Source organism: Saimiri boliviensis, chromosome 11 (genome assembly GCF_048565385.1).
Source record: "Saimiri boliviensis isolate mSaiBol1 chromosome 11, mSaiBol1.pri, whole genome shotgun sequence".
In the NCBI taxonomy this organism is placed as follows: Eukaryota; Metazoa; Chordata; class Mammalia; order Primates; family Cebidae; genus Saimiri; species Saimiri boliviensis.
This window is the reverse complement of record NC_133459.1, coordinates 25669322-25687811: the sequence shown is the minus strand read 5'-3', so window position 1 is coordinate 25687811 and position 18490 is coordinate 25669322. Positions and strand designations below refer to the sequence as shown.

At 58.0% G+C, this 18490-nt stretch overlaps 2 protein-coding genes across 10 annotated transcripts; both read left to right on the top strand.

Moving 5' to 3' along the window:
* Positions 1–1177: 1177 nt before the first annotated feature.
* On the top strand, positions 1178–5415 carry FCN3 (ficolin 3). Its single transcript, XM_003921272.4, has 8 exons — positions 1178–1296; positions 1573–1668; positions 2005–2049; positions 2355–2387; positions 2616–2743; positions 3146–3275; positions 3388–3522; positions 5048–5415. Exons 1-8 carry the CDS (start codon positions 1206–1208, stop codon positions 5287–5289), a joined length of 900 nt encoding a protein of 299 aa, XP_003921321.2. The 5' UTR covers positions 1178–1205; the 3' UTR covers positions 5290–5415.
* A 1092-nt stretch (positions 5416–6507) lies between these two features.
* Positions 6508–18222, top strand: MAP3K6 (mitogen-activated protein kinase kinase kinase 6). 9 transcript variants are annotated; one of them, XR_745873.3, is made up of 29 exons: positions 6509–7247; positions 8578–8717; positions 8817–8840; positions 9103–9293; positions 9411–9579; positions 9958–10064; positions 10494–10664; positions 10756–10868; positions 11247–11406; positions 11630–11792; positions 11870–11977; positions 12101–12150; positions 12245–12340; positions 12488–12575; positions 12658–12791; positions 13108–13235; positions 13608–13744; positions 14079–14184; positions 14734–14891; positions 14989–15181; positions 15280–15418; positions 15723–15882; positions 16029–16205; positions 16489–16594; positions 16860–17004; positions 17094–17206; positions 17321–17374; positions 17658–17734; positions 17933–18022. XR_745873.3 is itself a non-coding variant. In XM_010345981.3 (29 exons), exons 1-29 carry the CDS (start codon positions 6908–6910, stop codon positions 18021–18023), a joined length of 3858 nt encoding a protein of 1285 aa, XP_010344283.2. In that variant the 5' UTR covers positions 6509–6907; the 3' UTR covers positions 18024–18222. The 9 variants fall into 9 exon arrangements, 7 of the variants coding, with proteins under 7 accessions (XP_010344269.2, XP_074236431.1, XP_074236432.1 ...); XM_010345981.3 differs by having other exon boundaries at positions 17301–17374; positions 17933–18222; XR_012512355.1 differs by having other exon boundaries at positions 6508–7247; positions 17321–17734; positions 17933–17955.
* The last annotated feature ends 268 nt before the right edge of the window (positions 18223–18490 follow it).

The following is an 18490-nucleotide window of genomic DNA, read 5'->3' as shown; positions in this document are numbered from 1 at the left end:
AAACCTCTAACTGCCTGTTTCACGCGATTCTCCTGCCTCAGCCTCCTGAGTAGCTGGGATTACAGGCACCTGCCACCACACCCAGCTAATTTTTGTATTTTTAGTAGAGACAGGGTTTCACCATGTTGACCAGGATGGTCTTGATCTCCTGACCTCGTGATCGACCTGCCTCGGCCTCCCAAAGTGCTGGGATTACAGGCGTGAGCTACTGTGTCTGGCCTGGAGTCACTTTCTCAATGGTGCTTTTCCCTGGTTGGGGCATGGGACTTGGGTAAAAGCTCTGCGGCTTTCAGCATATAAGTGCCAGAGAGAACAGAAGTCATGTCCCATCCTGGCCCTCAGTTTCTCTTTCCTTATTCATTTAACTCCTTTCTATTGAGCACCCATTTTGTACCAGGCTCATAACGCAATAATAAGGGCTAAGAGCGAGTCTGCATAAGGATTGGAGGTGACATCAGTATGACGCTGCAATGCAGTAGCTGCCCAGTAAATGGTAGCAGCAGTCACTATTCATAGCATTAACAAGGATCAGGGAAGGATTCCCAGCAGAGGAGGAATGGGGGCTGCAGTGACGGTTGTAGAGCTGGACCTTCATGGACGGATGAGGCTTTACAGGTAGAGGGACTGTGAACATAGAGGTCTGGAGAGGTGGCTGCAGAACCCTGAAAGCCAGGATAAGAAGTTGGACTCCAGCAGGGCATGGTGGCTCATTCCTGTAATCCCAGCACTTTGGGAGGCTGAGGTGAGTGAATCACCTAAGGTCAGGAGTTCAAGACCAGCATGGCCAATGTGATGAAACCCCATCTGTACTTAAAAAAAAAAAAAATACAAAAAATGAACCGGGCATGGTGGCAGGCGCCTGTAATCCCAGCTACTCAGGAGGCTGAGGCAGGAGAATCACTTGAATCTGGGAGGCAGAGGTTGTAGTGAGCTGAGATCGCGCCATTGTACGCCAGCCTGGGCAACGAGAGTGAAACTCCGTGTCAAAAAAAAAAAAAAAAAAAATTGGGCTCCATCCTAGTTGGATAGGGCAGGGATAATGACCTTTCTCTCTGGGGCTGTGGGAGGAAATAACGCCACCCCCTGCTGGCTCCAGTCTGGGTGGGGTGTCTCTGGGGGACAATGGGAGGAAGTCTTGCTGCATGTCCTCCCACCAGCCTGGCCCCCTTATAATTTGGCATCCTTCTCCCAGTGGCCCCAACACGATGGGCCTACTGCGGATCCTGCTCTCCCTGTGGCTCCTCCTGCTTGGGGGGCCTGCCTGCCTAAAGACCCAGGACCACCCCAGCTGCCCAGGTAGGCACCTAGGGTGCCCTCCTCACCAAGCCACACCTCATTCCCTCCCTGGGTGTCCCCTGACCAAGGCTCATCAGCCTCAAGGAGCAGGGTGGGAGTTTCATAATCTGGGCTCTGCATGTAAATATATGCAAATGAATGTAAAGCACGTGAAACCTTGCTAGCTCAGGCGACAAGCATCCTGACAGTAGGAATCTGAGAAACAGGAAGAGAACCGCTGAGGGGTCTGGAAGAGACAGTCCACCCTGTGCCCACTCTGCCTGTGTCTCCCTGTAGGACCCAGGGAACTGGAAGCCAGCAAAGTTGTCCTCCTCCCCAGTTGTCCTGGAGCTCCAGGAAGTCGTGGGGAGAAGGGGGCCCCAGGTCCTGAAGGTGAGAGAGGTGGGGAGTGGGCTGGGAGCGGGAAAGGCAGGAATGCAGCAACTTCTGTCTGTGCTGAGGGACCGCCACAAAGGGGCAAGGAACCTACTCTGTGCCAGCTCCAGGCTGGGCACCCCGCATCCTAAGATCAACTCTCCCAGGTAGGTGGTTTCATCCTCATTCTGCTGAGGAGGAAATGGAGGTTCAGAGAGGATAAAATATTTGCCCACCGTCACAGAGTGAGTGAAGGGTGACACTGGCATTTGACCTCTGGCTCCAAGTCTCCTGTTTCTTTTTGGTCTTGGGCATGGGGTGGGACTCAGGGCATCTGTGCCTCTGAGATTTCAGGACAACCTGGACCACCTGGCAAGATGGGCCCCAAGGGTGAGCCAGGTGAGTATGTGAGGCTGGAGGCCTCCCCCCTTTCTTTGCTTCTGTTTCTGGACTCTAGAGTGGGGTCTCTGCTTGGCTGCTGTGCCTATCATGGCCTTCTTACAGGGGGAGGGAAGGCTGGGAGGAGTGGGAAGAATTGGGTACCCTGTGGTACCCTATGATGGCCCTCCCATGGGGGACGAAGGCTGGGAGGAGTGGGGAGGATTTGGAGAAGGGCCTGGGTACCCTTTCCACTGGTGGTTCATGGGCACGGCCATGGGGATGCTCAGAGCTCTCAGCCAACACTTGGTTCTTCTCTGGGGCAGGAGATTCAGCAAACCTACTCCGGTGCCAGGAAGGTGAGGCAGCCCTCGCAGGAGCCAGGGACTTGGGATCACGCCGTGTTGGGTGTTGGCAGACCCGCCAGTGTGGCCAAGCCCCTCCCCATAGCCTCCTTAGAACTGCTCTTGAGGGACCTGAAGAAGCCAAGAGGGCCCCTAGGGTCCCGCACTTGTTCCAGTGCCTGGTGGTGGGGGTCAGGGAATAACCTGGGTGCCCCCTCCCTCAGCCCATCTCCCCTTTGCCAGGCCCCAGAAACTGCCGGGAGCTGTTGAGCCAGGGCGCCACCTTGAGTGGCTGGTACCATCTGTGCCTACCTGGGGGCAGGGCCCTCCGAGTCTTTTGTGACATGGACACTGAGGGGGGCGGCTGGCTGGTGAGTGTCAGAGAATGGCCCAGTGTTCACTTCTCCCCGTTGGCCCCTAGGAAGCCCAAGCCCATCAGAGCAGGCATTTCCTAGAGGAATTCACTGACAAATGTTTAGTGAGCTTCCAATGGGTCCTGAAGAAGTATGAGGGTTTCAGAGAGGAGGTGCCATTTGAAAGGACCTTGAGTCGGGTGCAGTAGCTTACACCCATAATCCCAGCTACTCGGGAGGGTAAGGCAGGAGATTCGCTTGAACCTAGGAGGCAGAGGTTGCAATGAGTCGAGATCCAATCCCTCTTTGGCCCCAATTCAAAGAGAGAGAGGGTGTCCACCCACCCCTCACAGTTCCTGCACCCTCAGCTACCCGTGCCCAGCCTGGAGTAATAGCTGCTGTGCCCCCACTCCTCCCTAGGTGTTTCAGAGGCGCCGGGATGGTTCTGTGGATTTCTTCCGCTCTTGGTCCTCCTACAAAGCAGGTTTTGGGAACCAGGAGTCTGAATTCTGGCTGGGAAATGAGAATTTGCACCAGCTTACTCTCCAGGGTGAGTTCCCAGCAGAGTCTGGAAGTCTGGGGGTTACTGTCTGCCATCCTGAATCCCTGCCTCAATCCCCGGATCTGAGGTTCGCTCCATCCTTGCCTCCCCTCACTTCCAGGTACCTGGGAGCTGCGGGTAGAGCTGGAAGACTTTAATGGCAACCGTACTTTTGCCCAGTATGCAACCTTCCGCCTCCTCCGGGAGGTAGACCACTACCAGCTGGTGCTGGGCAAGTTTTCAGGGGGCACTGCAGGTGAGTGAGCCTAAGGAGAGCAGAGGAAGGAGGCTGGGTCCTTTCCCAGTGCTGCTACTGCCCCCCATGAAGCACCCAGGGCAATCCCTTCTCCTCTGTGGGCCTAGTTTCCTGCATCTGAGAAACGGCAATCATGAGAGGATGGTGCAATAGTGAAGAATTTGGGTTCTGAAGGCAAACAGACCTGCATTGAATCCATCTCTGCCACTTAGTACCTGTATGACCTTGGGCGAGTCTTATTCCCCACTAAGCTTCAGTTTCCTCCTCTATAAAATGGGCAGGGAGGCCGGGCACAGTGGCGTGCCTAGCACTTTGGGAGGATGAGGCAGGCAGATCACTTGGGGTCAGGAGTTCAAAACCAGCCTGCCCAACATGGTGAAAACCTATCTCTACTAAAAATACAAAAAAAATTAGCCAGAAGTGGTGTCGAGTGCCTAGAATCCCAGCTACTTGAGAGGCTGAGGCAAAAGAATCACTTAAACCCAGGAGGCGGAGGTTGCAGCAAGCTGAGATCACGCCACTGCACTCCAGCCTGGGCGTCAGAGCAAGACTGTCTAAAAAAAAAAAAAAAGGTGGGGGGCAGGGAGGCAAGGAGGAGGTTGTGGGTGCTGCCTGAGGCTCTGTTGAATGTTAGCATTCTCTGCTTTGGAAGAGGAACCAAGGAAATCTTCTTTCAGAGAAACAGTGACTGTTGGAGAGAGATTTAAAAGAGGGAAGTGGTTATGAGGGGGTGCCTCAGGGAACCCCCTTTCCTGCCCGGGCATCTAAGAGATTCCTCCCAGCTTTTCCTAGCAGAGTTGCTCAGGCTGGCTGGGAGCTGAGAGGAGACAAAGGAGCTAGAGGGAGGCTGAGGATTCTGGAAGGTGTAAGACAGTGAAAAGCTTCGAGCCTTGGAGCCAGACAGTCAGTCCCAACTTCAAGTCCTGCTGTTGCTTTGGAGGCCAAGGTGGGCGGATCACCTGAGGTCGGGAGTTCAAGACCAGCCTGACCAACATGGTGAAACCCCATCTTTTTTTTTTTTTTTTTTTTTTTTTTGAGACGGAGTTTCGCTCTTGTTACCCAGGCTGGAGTGCAATGGCGCGATCTCGGCTCACCGCAACCTCTGCCTCCTGGGCTCAGGCAATTCTCCTGCCTCAGCCTCCCGAGTAGCTGGGATTACAGGCACGTGCCACCATGCCCAGCTAATTTTTTGTATTTTTAGTAGAGACGGGGTTTCACCATGTTGACCAGGATGGTCTCGATCTCTTGACCTCGTGATCCACCCGCCTCGGCCTCCCGAAGTGCTGGGATTACAGGCTTGAGCCACCGCGCCCGGCCGAAACCCCATCTTTAAAAAAAAAAAAAGTCCTGCTGTTGCTTTGACTAGCCAAGTGACCCTGAGCAAACAACCTGGCCCCTTGGTGCTGCTCACAGGGCCTGATAAAATTAAATTCCTAGCTGCTCTGAGACTCGCACGGGATTATATCTCCAAAGGTGCCAGGCATGGAGCTGGGCACCAAGGTGCTTTCCATCCTCTCCCTGCCAGGGGATTCCCTGAGCTTCCATAGCGGGAGGCCTTTTACCACCTATGACGCTGACCACGATTCGAGTGAGAGCAACTGTGCTGTGATTGTCCACGGTGCCTGGTGGTATGGATCCTGTTATCGATCCAATCTCAATGGTCGCTACACAATGTCTGAGGCTGCTGCCCATAAATATGGAATTGACTGGGCCTCAGGCCGTGGTGTGGGCCACCCCTACCGCAGGGTTCGGATGATGCTTCAATAGGGCACTCTAGCAGCCAGTGCCCTTATCTCTCCTGTTCAACTTCCGGACCCTCAGCCACCTCCCCTTTGCCAACCACCTCTGCTTGCCTGTCCACATTTTAAAATAAAATCATGTTAACCCTTTCAAGACTCTTCTAGTTACTGTGAAAAACTCTAGAGGGCGGACCAGGGACGCGAGTTTCAGCTTGTGTCAGGAGGCTGGAAGGAAAGATGGAAAGGACAAGTTATTCACCCTATGTCCCCAGTTCTTGATTTCAGGGTCCACTGAGGCTTATACCAGGTCATTAATTCACACAAGAAAGTTGGGGATTCTTGGGGATTTGAAGCTGAGAAGCTGTTGTAGCCCAAAGGGCTGGAGTTGTCTCCTTCAAGGGGTGGGTAAAGAAATGTTTAGAAAGCCAGGTGAGGTGGCTCACACCTGTAATCCCAGCACTTTCGGAGGCCGAGGCGGGCGGATCAAGAGGTCAGAAGTTCAAGACCAGCCTGACCAACTGGGTGAAACCCCATCTCTACTGAAAATACAAAAAACAGCCGGGCATCGTGGCACGTGTAATCCCAGCTACTTGGGAGGCTGAGGCAGGAGAATTGCTTGAACTCGGGAGGCAGAGTTTCGGGGAGCTGAGATGGCACGGAGCTGAGATGGCGCCACTGCACTCCAGCCTGGGCAACAGAGCAAGACTCCATCTCAAAATAAAATAAAATATGTTTAGAGTGGAAAGTGCTTCTCAGGGCCTATGGTCACTTTCTGGATAGAAGTCAAAGGTCAGCGGGTCTCCACAGCAGGTTGGGCCCTAGGGAAAGCAGCCTCCTAAGCAACAGTAAAGGCTCAGATGCCAAGTCCCACTCCAGGTCTGAAGGCTTTTGAGCAAACGGCCTAGGGTGAAGGTTTCCCCCATCCCAGTCCTTCCCTGCCTGCACTCACTGGGCCCTGGAGGACACCCATTATTCACGGTGCTCTGCGCACCCTGATGTCTCTAGAGAGCCATTTCATTCAACAGATTCCTGCAGGGCAGGGCCTGCAGATCGAACCTTTTCCCTAGCTCTGGCCTTGTCACACATTTTATTCTCGCTTGCTGCGAGCAGTCCACAGTCTTGGGGTGCTTGGGGGCAGCAGGCTGTTCCGGAAGCGGCCAGTTTCCGAAGTTCTGGCGGGAGAGAAGGGAGGGGAGAGGCTGTCTCCGGCCGCTAGGGAGCGGCGCTGCCCCAGGGCCGAGGGTGGAGCTTTCCGGGTAGGCCGGGAAAGGGCTGGGTTCAGCCTACATGTGAAGGCAGGACAGCGTTGGCGGCCGCTCCCTTGAGTCCAGTTGGCGGGCACCTCCGGGCCGATTCCCAGGATCCCCCAAGTGGCTCTGAGCTGCCGCTCACCGGATGTCCCAGATTCTGGGACCCAATTCCCGAATTCAGAACCTCAGGACCTTGCCAAGTCCGAACTCGGATTTCTCCCTGGACTTTAGATTCTTGGAACGGGACGTCAGACCGGATTCTGGATCCCCAGATCCCGTAGGAGATTCTCCGATCTCGACCGGATTCCGGATCCCAAGATTCCCGATCCGCCGGCCCAGGCTCCTGCGCCGCCCCGGGTTCCCAGTGCGCCGCGCCCCGCGCCTGAGCGCCCCCGCATGGCGGGGCCGTGCCCCCGGTCCGGGGCAGAGCGCGCGGGCAGCTGCTGGCAGGACCCTCTGGCCGAGGCGCTGAGCCGGGGCCGGCTGCTCGCTACGCCCCCAGGCCGGGGCTGCGCGCGGAGCCGGCCGCTCAGCGTGGTCTACGTGCTAACCCGGGAGCCGCAGCCCGGGCTGGAGCCTCGGGAGGGAACCGAGGCGGAGCCGCTGCCCCTGCGCTGCTTGCGCGAGGCTTGCGCGCAGCTTCCCGGGCCGCGGCCGCCGCCGCAGCTGCTTAGCCTGCCCTTCGGGACGCTGGCGCTAGGCGACACCGCAGCGCTGGACGCCTTCTACAACGCGGGTGAGCGCGCCGGGGGCGGGACCGGATCCGGGAGGGGCCTAAGGTCCTGAGAAGGGACCAAGCCCAGGCAATACGGCTCAAGGGAGGGGCCGAGAGGGGTATCGAGTTTAAGGGACTTAGAAAGTGACCTAAAGCTGAAGGGCTTGAGACAGGGCCGTGAAAAAAGTGGGATTTAGGGGATGTGGGGCGCGGCGGGGCTCGGGACGAGACAGGGATCCAGGTGCGGCTCCTGGGTTTGGAGTTGGGGCTTTGGCACCCTTCCGTCGGGGCAGTGCCCAGCGAGCGAGGCAAGGATGGGGCGGGGCTTTGGAATTCTGGGGCGGGGCAGGGCGGGGAGCTGCGCGGAGCTGTAGTCTCAGGGGTGGGGTTGGAGAACTCAGCCTCAGGAGGATGTCACGCGGATCTCTTGAAGACAATTCCTGAGAGAGGAGCTTGGACTTAGGGAAAGGGGCTGTACCAGGGAGGCTGGAGTTGAGGAGTCCTAGCATACTACTTCCGAGAATCGGACTGGGAAGGCAAAAAGAGAAGCGAAGAGACCCAATGAGACTGGACACCCGGCGAGGGAGATTAAGTAGCGTCAGAGGCCAACAAATAATGGGCGGGGCAAGTGGGCGGAGAAGGATAGGCCAGGGGCGGGGCCAGAAGGAGGCTATTCCCTCGTGGGTCACTCCTCCCTCCTGCTAGCCTGGATGCTCCGCCCCCATACTTACTTGCCACTTCAAGAGTTCGGGAGCTGGGCTTCCTGGATGTCCAAGAAATCGCAGCCTAAAATGAAGGCTGACCCGACCACTCGGGCACAAAGACACAATTATCGACGGACACAAATCGCATACATGTTGACTCATGCAGGCCCTGGCAGACGCTGTCACACAAATGCAGTCAGACATAGTAAGCTATACATGTCACAGACACACACATACATACATGTAGGCACAGAGTTGTCTATGCATACTGATAGTAGCCTCTTTCAAGAGATTGCGTTGAAGACCTAGGAGAGAGGACTTCTATGTTTGCACAACTCCTGCCTCCCAAATGGCCTGGAACAGACTGAACCTGTCCACAGCCTCCCCTCCCCCATGCCAGGTGCTCACAGGCTCTGAACCGTGGCCTGAGGGTCTCAGCCCAGTGAGCCCAACTCCTCTCCTGCAATACCACAGAGATCAGTTCTGTGAACGTGCCAGGGGACCCTAAAAAGGGCCAAATGAGGCCCAGAGCAGAACCAGACCCTACTGGAGTCCCACAGCAAGATAGGCAGAGCCAGGATGGACCCTGGCTCCTTCCCCATCAAGCTGGGCTTCAGGGATCAGTGCCAGCCACTCTGTGCTTGCAGATGTGGTGGTGCTGGAGGTGAGCAGCTCGCTGGCACAGCCCTCCCTGTTCTACCACCTCGGTGTGCGTGAGAGCTTCAGCATGACCAACAACGTGCTACTGTGCTCCCAGGCGGACCTCCCTGACCTGCAGGCCCTGCGGGTAGGTGGCGGGTAGGTGGCCTGGGACTGGTGGGGGCAGGCACAGGGCTGGGGTGAGGCCCACGCAGAACACCAGTATCTGACTGTCTGCCTCCTGCAGGAGGATGTTTTCCAGAAGAACTCGGTGAGCAGAATCCACCTCTCACTCGAAAGTGCCCTTTGACTTCCACTATAATCTTTGACCTCCACTAATCCTCCTGGCCTCCTCAGTCACCTAATACCCCCTGACATCCATGTGTTCCTCTGTTTCCTGCTGCCTCCTTTCATGATGGTGCCCCTTTCCTGCAATTCCAACTCCCACTGGTGCTGACCTTTGGTGCTCTCATTCCCCTTGTTTAGCCCTGTGCTGACCCCTGACCTCACTGATTCCTGCCTCCCTCCACCAGGACTGCGTTGGCAGCTACACACTGATCCCCTATGTGGTGACGGCCACTGGTCGGGTGCTGTGTGGCGATGCAGGCCTTCTGCGGGGCCTGGCTGATGGGCTGGTACAGGCTGGAGTGGGCACCGAGGCCCTGCTCACTCCCCTGGTGAGCCGGCTTGCCCGCCTGCTGGAGGCCACACCCACAGACTCTTGGTAATGAGGGCCCCAGGAAGGGTGTCCCAGAAGGGGGCTGGTGAGGGTACAGAGGGCTGGGGCTGAGGTGCAGGCCCCACCATTCTCTCTCCCTGCCTCCCCTGCCCTGGGCATCAGTGGCTATTTCCGGGAGACCATTCGGCGGGACATCCGGCAGGCACGGGAGCGGTTCAGTGGGCTGCAGCTTCGGCAGGAGCTGGCTCGCCTGCAGCAGAGACTGGACAGCGTGGAGCTGCTGAGCCCCGACATCGTCATGAACTTGCTGCTCTCCTACCGCGACGTGCAGGTGTGTGGCATTCAGAGAGGCAGTAGAGCCGCCGGCATTTGAAGTCAGACAGACCCAGGTTCAGCTCCTGGCTGTGCCACTTGCTCACTGGTGGCTTTGGGCAAATATCAAACATCTCTTGAGTGTGGGCTTCCTTATCTGTAACAGAGGATAAGCATGTAAGCATGTTGCTGCCTCCCGGGGCAGTTGTGGGTTCGGAACACCCAGCATGGGGTATACGGTGGGTTCTCCCTGTGAGGTGTGGTGTACACGGGGCCTAAGGGAGGTCTGCAGAGGATGGTGGGTGGGTGGGATGTCAGGGGTGGGACAGGACCCCGGCTCAAGGTTCCTCGGGGCCTGGGGGCCCATGATGCTAGTGCTTGCCATTCTCTGATGCAGGACTATTCAGCCATCATTGAGCTGGTGGAGACACTGCAGGCCTTGCCCACCTGTGATGTGGCCGCACAGCATAACGTCTGCTTTCACTATACTTTTGCCCTCAACCGGTGAGTGGCAGAGCAGGGGTTAGGTCGTAGACACATAAAGGTTTCTGAAACCTGGGTCTCTGCTTGGCAAAGCCATTGCTGTCTGGGATCACTGCTGTTTGGGGAATTTGCTGACCAGGGTCCCTGATGTCAATAGGTCCCTGTTGTTCTGAGTTACTGCCAGGGTGGGGGCGGGGGAGGTAGTGCTGCCCATGGTATGGTCACAGCTGTCTAAGATCACTGCTCCTTAGAGTCACTGAATCTAAGACTTCACTTCCATCTGAGGTCACTACCGCTAGAGAGGTCAGTGCTGGCCAGGATCACTGTCATTTTGAAGTCATTATTGTCAGGCCCCTGGAAGGTTCCCTGCTGTTCAGTGTCTAGAGGTCCCTGTAGGGAGTAGGCCAGGGCCATCAGGGAGGGCCTGAGCCCATCTTTTCTTTTCCCTAGGAGGAACAGGCCTGGGGACCGGGCAAAGGCACTGGCCGTGCTGCTGCCGCTGGTACAGCTTGAGGGCTCTGTTGCACCCGATCTGTACTGCATGTGTGGCCGTATCTACAAGGACATGTTCTTCAGCTCGGGCTTCCAGGACGCCGGGCACCGGGAGCAGGCCTATCACTGGTGAGGAGCACAGTGAGTGGCCGGTGGGCTGAGCTGTGAGATGAGGTGCTGTGGACATGGTCCAGCCCTGTGCCCCCCACCCCCACCTCAGGTATCGCAAGGCCTTTGACGTTGAGCCCAGCCTCCACTCAGGCATCAATGCAGCTGTGCTCCTCATTGCTGCTGGGCAGCACTTTGAGGATTCAAAGGAGCTCCGGCTAATAGGTGAGCACAGATCCTGGCCTCGTCTTCTCACCCACAGGGGTTCAGAGGGGCCTGGGAAGAGGGCAGGAAGAGGGCACACTGGGCAAGAGCTAGGATGAGTTCATCCCTTTTGGACTATCCTGCCCATACCCACACCTGGGTCCTAATGCCCTCAGGAGCCCTCAAACCCAAAACTGTTCCCAAACTCACACCTGTGTGTACCTTACGTCCCGAACGCCACATATACCCATGCCTGAGCTCCTGTCCCCACCCAAGGTCTTGCCATATCTAACAATTTACTCGTATCTATGTTCATGTCCACACTCAGGCCCACAGAAACGGTGGGCCTCTCTCAGCCCTGCACCCACACTCACTGGAGCCCATGCCCCTCTCCCCCAGGCATGAAGCTGGGCTGCCTGCTGGCCCGCAAAGGCTGCGTGGAGAAGATGCAATATTACTGGGATGTGGGTTTCTACCTGGGAGCCCAGATCCTCGCCAATGACCCCATCCAGGTGGTGCTGGCTGCAGAGCAGCTGTATAAGCTCAATGCCCCCATATGGTAGGTGACCCCCTCTGCATTCTTGACCTAACCTGGGCTGTCAGCTCCTGCATCTATGTCTGTTGGCATGCTAGCCTGAACCCTGAGCCAATGACCTGGCTACTTTTAGAACAGTGCCTGTGGCACCCCATGCTAACGTTCTGGCTATATTCAGGCCAGATTCCTCTGCCTGGCAGTGCTGGTTGGTGCCTAGGCTGAACTGAGGGTATGGCTTTGCATGCAGGTACCTGGTGTCTGTGATGGAAACCTTCCTGCTGTACCAGCACTTCAGGCCCACGCCAGAGCCCCCTACAGGGCCACCACGCCGTGCCCACTTTTGGCTCCACTTCTTGCTACAGTCCTGCCAGCCATTCAAGACAGCCTCTCCCCAGGGTGACCAGTGCTTGGTGAGGCCTGTGGGGGTGGTGGACCTGGGAAAGGGGTGGACCGCTTCTGACCAACCCCTCACCCCCACTGCCTACAGGTGCTGGTCCTGGAGATGAACAAGGTGCTGCTGCCTGCGAAGCTCAAGGTTCAGGGTACTGACCCCGTGAGCACAGTGACCCTGAGCCTGCTGGAGCCGGAGACCCAGGTGAAGTCGCTGCTGAGGCCCCTCACTCTCCTCTGTGGGCACCTCTTCTGTGGAGCCTTTCTCCCATCCTCAGACCTCTCTCCTGTCCCCGCACCCTGAATCACACCCTATTTCTTCTTGCAGGACATTCCCTCCAGCTGGACCTTCCCAGTCACCTCCATATGCGGAGTCAGGTGATAGGCAGAACCTGGGGTGACTAGAAAGACCAGGAGATGAGGGTCGCTGCCGCCCAGCCTGGCACTCACCGGGTTCTTCATCTCCTCCCAGCGCCTCCAAGCGGGATGAGCGCTGCTGCTTCCTCTATGCACTGCCCCCGGCCCAGGACGTCCAGCTGTGCTTCCCCAGTGTAGGGCACTGCCAATGGTGCGCAGCCTTTCGTGGTTGGTGTACTCTGAGGGCCAGGATGACCGGGGGAGTGGGGAGAAAGGAAGGGATGACGTCCCTCGGGTGCTCCGGCTTAGGTGGGGACCAAGAGGCCCCTCCCGCGGGTCTGACCTCCCCCGCCTTCAGGTTCTGCAGCCTGATCCAGGCATTGGTGACGAACCCGGATTCCACAGCGCCCGCGGAGGAAGCAGAGGGCGTGGGGGAGGTCTTGGAGGTGAGGACGCAGGACTGGGTGCTCGCGGAGGGTGAGGGGCCACGGGCCCTGCTGAACCCCCATTTCACCCCACGCCCGGCAGTTTGATTATGAGTACACGGAGACGGGCGAGAGGCTGGTGCTGGGCAAGGGCACCTATGGGGTGGTGTACGCGGGCCGCGATCGCCACACGAGGGTGCGCATCGCCATCAAGGAGATCCCAGAGCGGGACAGCAGGTGCGTTGCGTGGCCGCGCGGGCCGGGGAGGGCTCTCAAGGGCCGAGTGGGCGGGGGCACGAGCTGAGCGGCTCCTGTGGGCGGGACCTAGTGGGCGAACTTGTAGGAGCTGAGAGGTCGAGCCCTTTGGACTGGGCCCGTGGCCGGAAGAACCAGGACCATGCGATCGGGACTCAGGTCTGGAGGGTCCTGTGGGCAGGGTAGTAAGGGTGGGAAAGGTCGGAGAGGGCTTGTGGGCGGGGCGGGTCCTGGGGGCGGGGGCTGGGCTTCTCTGCCCACATCTGCCCTTTTTCCTCTCTCCCTTACCTCCCCCCAGGTTCTCTCAGCCTCTGCATGAAGAGATCGCTCTTCACAAACGCCTGCGCCACAAGAACATAGTGCGCTATCTGGGCTCAGCTAGCCAGGGCGGCTACCTTAAGATCTTCATGGAGGAAGTGCCTGGAGGTACCTGCCCTGTGTGGGATGGGACCGAGGTGTGGGGACATGGGACCGAGGCAGGCAAAGGTAGAGAGCCCTAGGGGGAAACGCACCCTAGTGTGTGTGGGTGGTGTAGCCTAGAATTAGCTGAGGAGTGGCGCTGGGTGATGGAGCTGGGGCATGGGAAGTGTGGGGCATGGGACCGAGGCAGGCAAAGGTAGAGAGCCCTAGGGGGAAACGCACCCTAGTGTGTGGGGGTGGTGTAGCCTAGAATTAGCTGAGGAGTGGCATTGGGTGATGGAGCTGGGGCTACGACATGGGTGTGTTTGCGCCTTGAGCAGAGAGATGTGGGCTGGAGCAAGTGGGTGGGAACAATGAACTTGGACTGCCCCCACCCAGGCAGCCTGTCCTCCTTGCTGCGGTCAGTGTGGGGACCCCTGAAGGACAATGAGAGCACCATCAGTTTCTACACCCGCCAGATCCTGCAGGGACTTGGCTACTTGCATGACAACCACATTGTACACAGGGACATCAAGGTAAGCCCTGCCTGGGGCTGACTCGCCCTCATCTGGGGAGGGGGATTGGGAGGGAGGAGACATGGTCCCAGACACAGTTTAGATTAAGTGACCAGACCTGTTGCAAAGGGTAGGAAATTCATCAGAGAGGCTGCTTAGAGAAGGAGGGGAAAAGTTCAGCTCTGAAGCCATACCAGTTGTCAGCTCCCAGAGGGGCATATAAGTGGGATGGCAAGGGGAGACTGTTGACAGAGGAAGAACCAGGCTGGGCTCTCCAGGAGATGGGATCCCAGAAAGACGGTCTAGTTCTGCCGTCAGGGAGCCGGCCCAGTGTCCACTAATGACTATCAATCAGGGGGACAACGTGCTGATCAACACCTTCAGTGGGCTGCTCAAGATTTCTGACTTTGGCACCTCCAAGCGGCTGGCTGGCATCACGCCTTGCACTGAGACCTTCACAGGTAATGAGGTGTGGGGTGGTGAGTGGGGATGCTGATCTGGAGCAAAAGATCTCTTGGAGCTTTCCGGGGAACGGGGTTTCTCCTAGGCATGGAATTAGAGTCCTAATGGGGAATGAAATCCCGGGTGAGTGAGTGGGACGGGGTGAGGTGATGGCATTTAGAATTGGAGCTTGGATAACTGATGAAATTGACTTTAGCACTTGAGGAGTGTTGATGTAGGTCAAGGTGGGAGTTGGAGGAAGAGGCGGGTGATGGAGTTCAGGGAGAGGATGCAGTCCAGGATGTGTGAGGGAACTACTCTGGGTGATGGAGTCTGTGACTGTAGTGGAGCCTAGGATGAATGATGGAAGCCTTGGCAGGTTGTGGAGCCTAGGGTGGTGATGGAACTCAGGATAGATGTTTGATGACCAGGAGGATAGGTGTTGAGGTACGTTTTGGATGGTAGGTTCTGTATGGGTGCAGTCAGCCTGAGGATGATGGCATTCCCCTCCCTGCTCCCACCTCATGATACAGCCTAGACGGGTATTTTTGCTCCTGCTTCTGTCCTAGGAACTCTGCAGTATATGGCCCCAGAAATCATTGACCAGGGCCCACGTGGGTATGGGAAAGCAGCTGACATCTGGTCACTGGGCTGCACTGTCATCGAGATGGCCACAGGTCGCCCCCCCTTCCACGAGCTAGGGAGCCCACAGGCTGCCATGTTTCAGGTGAGACCCCTCTGGGCCTGGCCCGTGGAGGTGGCATAGCGCCAGCCTGGGTCTTGGACACCTCTGAATGTCACCCTTGTTTGCCCTCCCCCTGCAGGTGGGTATGTACAAGGTGCATCCACCAATGCCCAGTTCTCTGTCGGCGGAGGCCCAAGCCTTCCTCCTCCGAACTTTCGAGCCAGACCCCCGCCTCCGAGCCAGCGCCCAGGCGCTGCTGGGGGACCCCTTCCTGCAGCCTGGAAAGAGGAGCCGCAGCCCCAGCTCCCCGCAACATGCTCCACGGCCCTCAGGTGCTTGGGGGTGGCAGGATGGGCATGCTGGCGGTGGAGGAGCTTTGGAGCTGTGAGGGCAAAGGAGGGCCCAGCTGACAGCTCTGTCCTTCCCTCAGATGCCCCTTATGCCAGTCCCACTCCTTCAGCCGACTCAACCACCCAGTCTCAGACACTCCCGTGCCCTCAGGCACCCTCTCAGCACCCGCCCAACCCCCCGAAGCGCTGCCTCAGTTATGGGGGCACCAGCCAGCTCCGGTGAGACCTAGGCTCCTGGGATGGGTTCCCTTTGCCTGGTTTTGCCTTTTTATCCCATCCTACAAAAGCCCTCCTTGGGGGCCTGGGCACCTTGACCACTTGTGAATGTGGCATTTGGTGCCTCCCCATGCCCTGTCCTGGAAACTCTAACTTGGACTTGTTGTGTCCTCTCAGTGCGGGGTTTATCTATGTTCATCCCTGAGAGAAAGGCATGAAAGTAGGAGAGCCAGGATTCAAACCCGGCAGCAGAGGTGGCTGGCCGGTTACTGCCTGTCTTCAATCAGCCGCTCGCCCTTGTGCCCAGGGTGCCCGAGGAGCCTGCGGCCGAGGAGCCTGCCTCTCCGGAGGAGAGTTCGGGGCTGAGCCTGCTGCACCAGGAGAGCAAGCGTCGGGCCATGCTGGCTGCGGTGCTGGAGCAGGAGCTGCCGGCGCTGGCGGAGAATCTGCACCAGGAGCAGGAGGAGGTGGGCGGCCCGCCCTAGCGCCCCCTGGTGGTCGCACAGGGTCAGGACACCTGTTGAGGTCTTCCCCGCACCCCCTGCCACTCCACCTCCGCGGCAGCATTTCTTTGGCTCGAACAGGCGCTGGCAATCCCTCACTTCCTTCTCAGGGGTCCCGACTGGGCAGAAATCATGTGGAACAGCTGCTGCGCTGCCTCGGGGCACACATTCATACTCCCAACCGCCGGCAGCTGGCCCAGGAGCTGCGGGCGCTGCTAGGACGGCTGCGGGCCCAGGGCCTTGGACCCACACTTCTGCACGCCCCGCTCTTCGCCTTCCCGGATGCGGTGAGGGCGCCCTCTGGTAGTTAGGGCTGCCCAGAAACGGGTAGTGAGCTCCCCGTGCCTGGGAAGGTGCCAGGGCTTGAAGTTCCAAGATTCTCTGTTTCCTCCGTGAAGATCAGGCCTTCAGCAAAAAGCCGTCTGCCCAGTCCTAGCTTCCCCGCCCATCCCTAGACCTCAAGCCCGCTCTCCCCACCTGCCTTCCGCAGACTTTCCGGGCCTTTCCAACTCAAGCCCTGCGTCTAGTTGAGGCTCGGCTGTCTCAGCGGCGCCCTCCCTCCCTCTGCAGGTGAAGCAGATCCTCCGCAGGCGCCAGATCCGCCCACACTGGATGTTCGTGCTGGACTCGCTGCTCAGCCGTGCTGTGCGGGCAGCCCTGGCTGTGCTAGGCCAGGGTAGGAGGGGAGTGTCGCGGGCCTCTTGCCAGCGAGGGTGTGGTGCTTGCTGGGCGCGATGAACGCCTAATGGGGCCGGTGGGGGCCAGGCGGGACGGGGACGGGCAGGCGCCGGTGGGGGCGTGACTAAATGGACAGCTCCCCTACCAGCACCGCCTGGGCCCTGCCCAGAGCCGGGCACCCAACCCCGGCACTCCCTTGCTGGGATCTGGGGGTCCCAAACGGGCTTTGTAGCCTTGCCTAAGTTCATTGCACTGGGCTGTAGAGGTGGAGAAGGAGGTGGTCTCACCGAGGTCAGAGGAGCTGAGTAAAGAAGGGGACTCCCAGCAGAGGCCGCTTCCAGTGGAGCCCGAGCAGGGCCCCCCTCCTCTGATGGTACAGCTGAGCCTCCTGCGGGCGGAGACTGATCGGTAAATCCTCTTGGAATCGCTCATAGCCTCTGCCGAGCTTCAATCCACTCCCCAGTCCCCACTCCACTCTACTCTTCTGCCCCCGACAGGCTGCGGGAAGTCCTGGCGGGGAAGGAACGGGAATACCAGGCCCTGGTGCAGCGGGCTCTGCAGCGGGTGAATGAGGAGGCAGGGACCTGTGCCCTGGCCTCAGAGCCCCCAGGTGATTGGGCGTGGCTGGAGAACACTATTGTGAATGTGAGGCAGCTTCTAGCAGGAGGCACCCTGGGCCTCATCGCCTGACTGCTTCTTGACAGCTGCTCTTTCAATGGACCAGGGCCTGGTGCAGTGGCTACAGGAACTGAACGTGGATTCAGGCACCATCCAAATGGTGAGGCAGGGAGTGCTTGGCTGCCCATGACCTCGTTGGCCAAAGCCTCCATCTCTGTCCATTTTCCTGCTCTTCTCACTGTGCCCTCTGATGCAGAGAATCTCAATACTGGAAGAACACTTAGTATACTCTTCCCATTGTATGGATGAGAAAACTGAGGCCCTGAAGCATGTGGTTTGCCTCAGTATTTTGGCAGCAGAGCAGAGCTAGTACCTGGGTCTCTGGACACATCTTTTTGTAATTTCTTCTTTCCCTGTTTCTTCGGGTCTTTGTCCACATCCAGCTGTTGAATCATAGCTTCACCCTCCACGCCCTGCTCACCTATGCCACTCGAGATGACCTCGTCTACACCCGAATCAGGTACATCCTGGGCCCCTCAAGGGTGAATCATGTATGTGGTCTCATGCGGTCAGCTGCAGGCCTGCCTACGTGCCTTCCTGGAAACCAAAGGGGCACCTGGGTCCCCTAGGGACAGAGGAGGCACTGGGCAGACAGTGGGTGCCAGAGAGAGTCCAGGGCCACCTTCTGGCTGTGCCACCTTGAGTCTGCTACCCCCAGGGGAGGGATGGTATGCCGCATCTGGAGGGCCATCTTGGCACAGCGAACAGGATCCACGTCAGTCACCCCCGGACCCCGGGAGGCTGAATGAGGGCATCAGAGACCAGACAGACCCAAGGATGGATGAATGGAGAGGACAAAGGCAGCTTCTGACCACCAGCCCCAGGACACCTGGGGCGACTGGAGGAAGCCAGGCGAGTAGGGGCCAGGACTGGTCCTAGTGAGAGGAGCCAACCACCAGCACTCAAGCACCACCAGACAAAGTGTATTAAACAGAACACTTTTGCCCATTTCTGCTGGCAATTTCAGAGGTGTATTTGGGGAGGGGTATCCTGGGAACAGCCCCCTGAGGACTTTTTTTTAAAAAGTTGTTTAGGCTGGGGGCAGGGGCTCCCGCCTGTAATCCCAGCACTTTGGGAGGCTGAGGCAGGCAGATCACAAGGTCAGGAGTTCGAGACCAGCCTGACCAACATGGTGAAACCCTGTCTCTACTAAAAATACAAAAATTAGCCGGCCGTTTGTGGTGCACACCTATAAATCCCAGCTACTCAGGAGGCT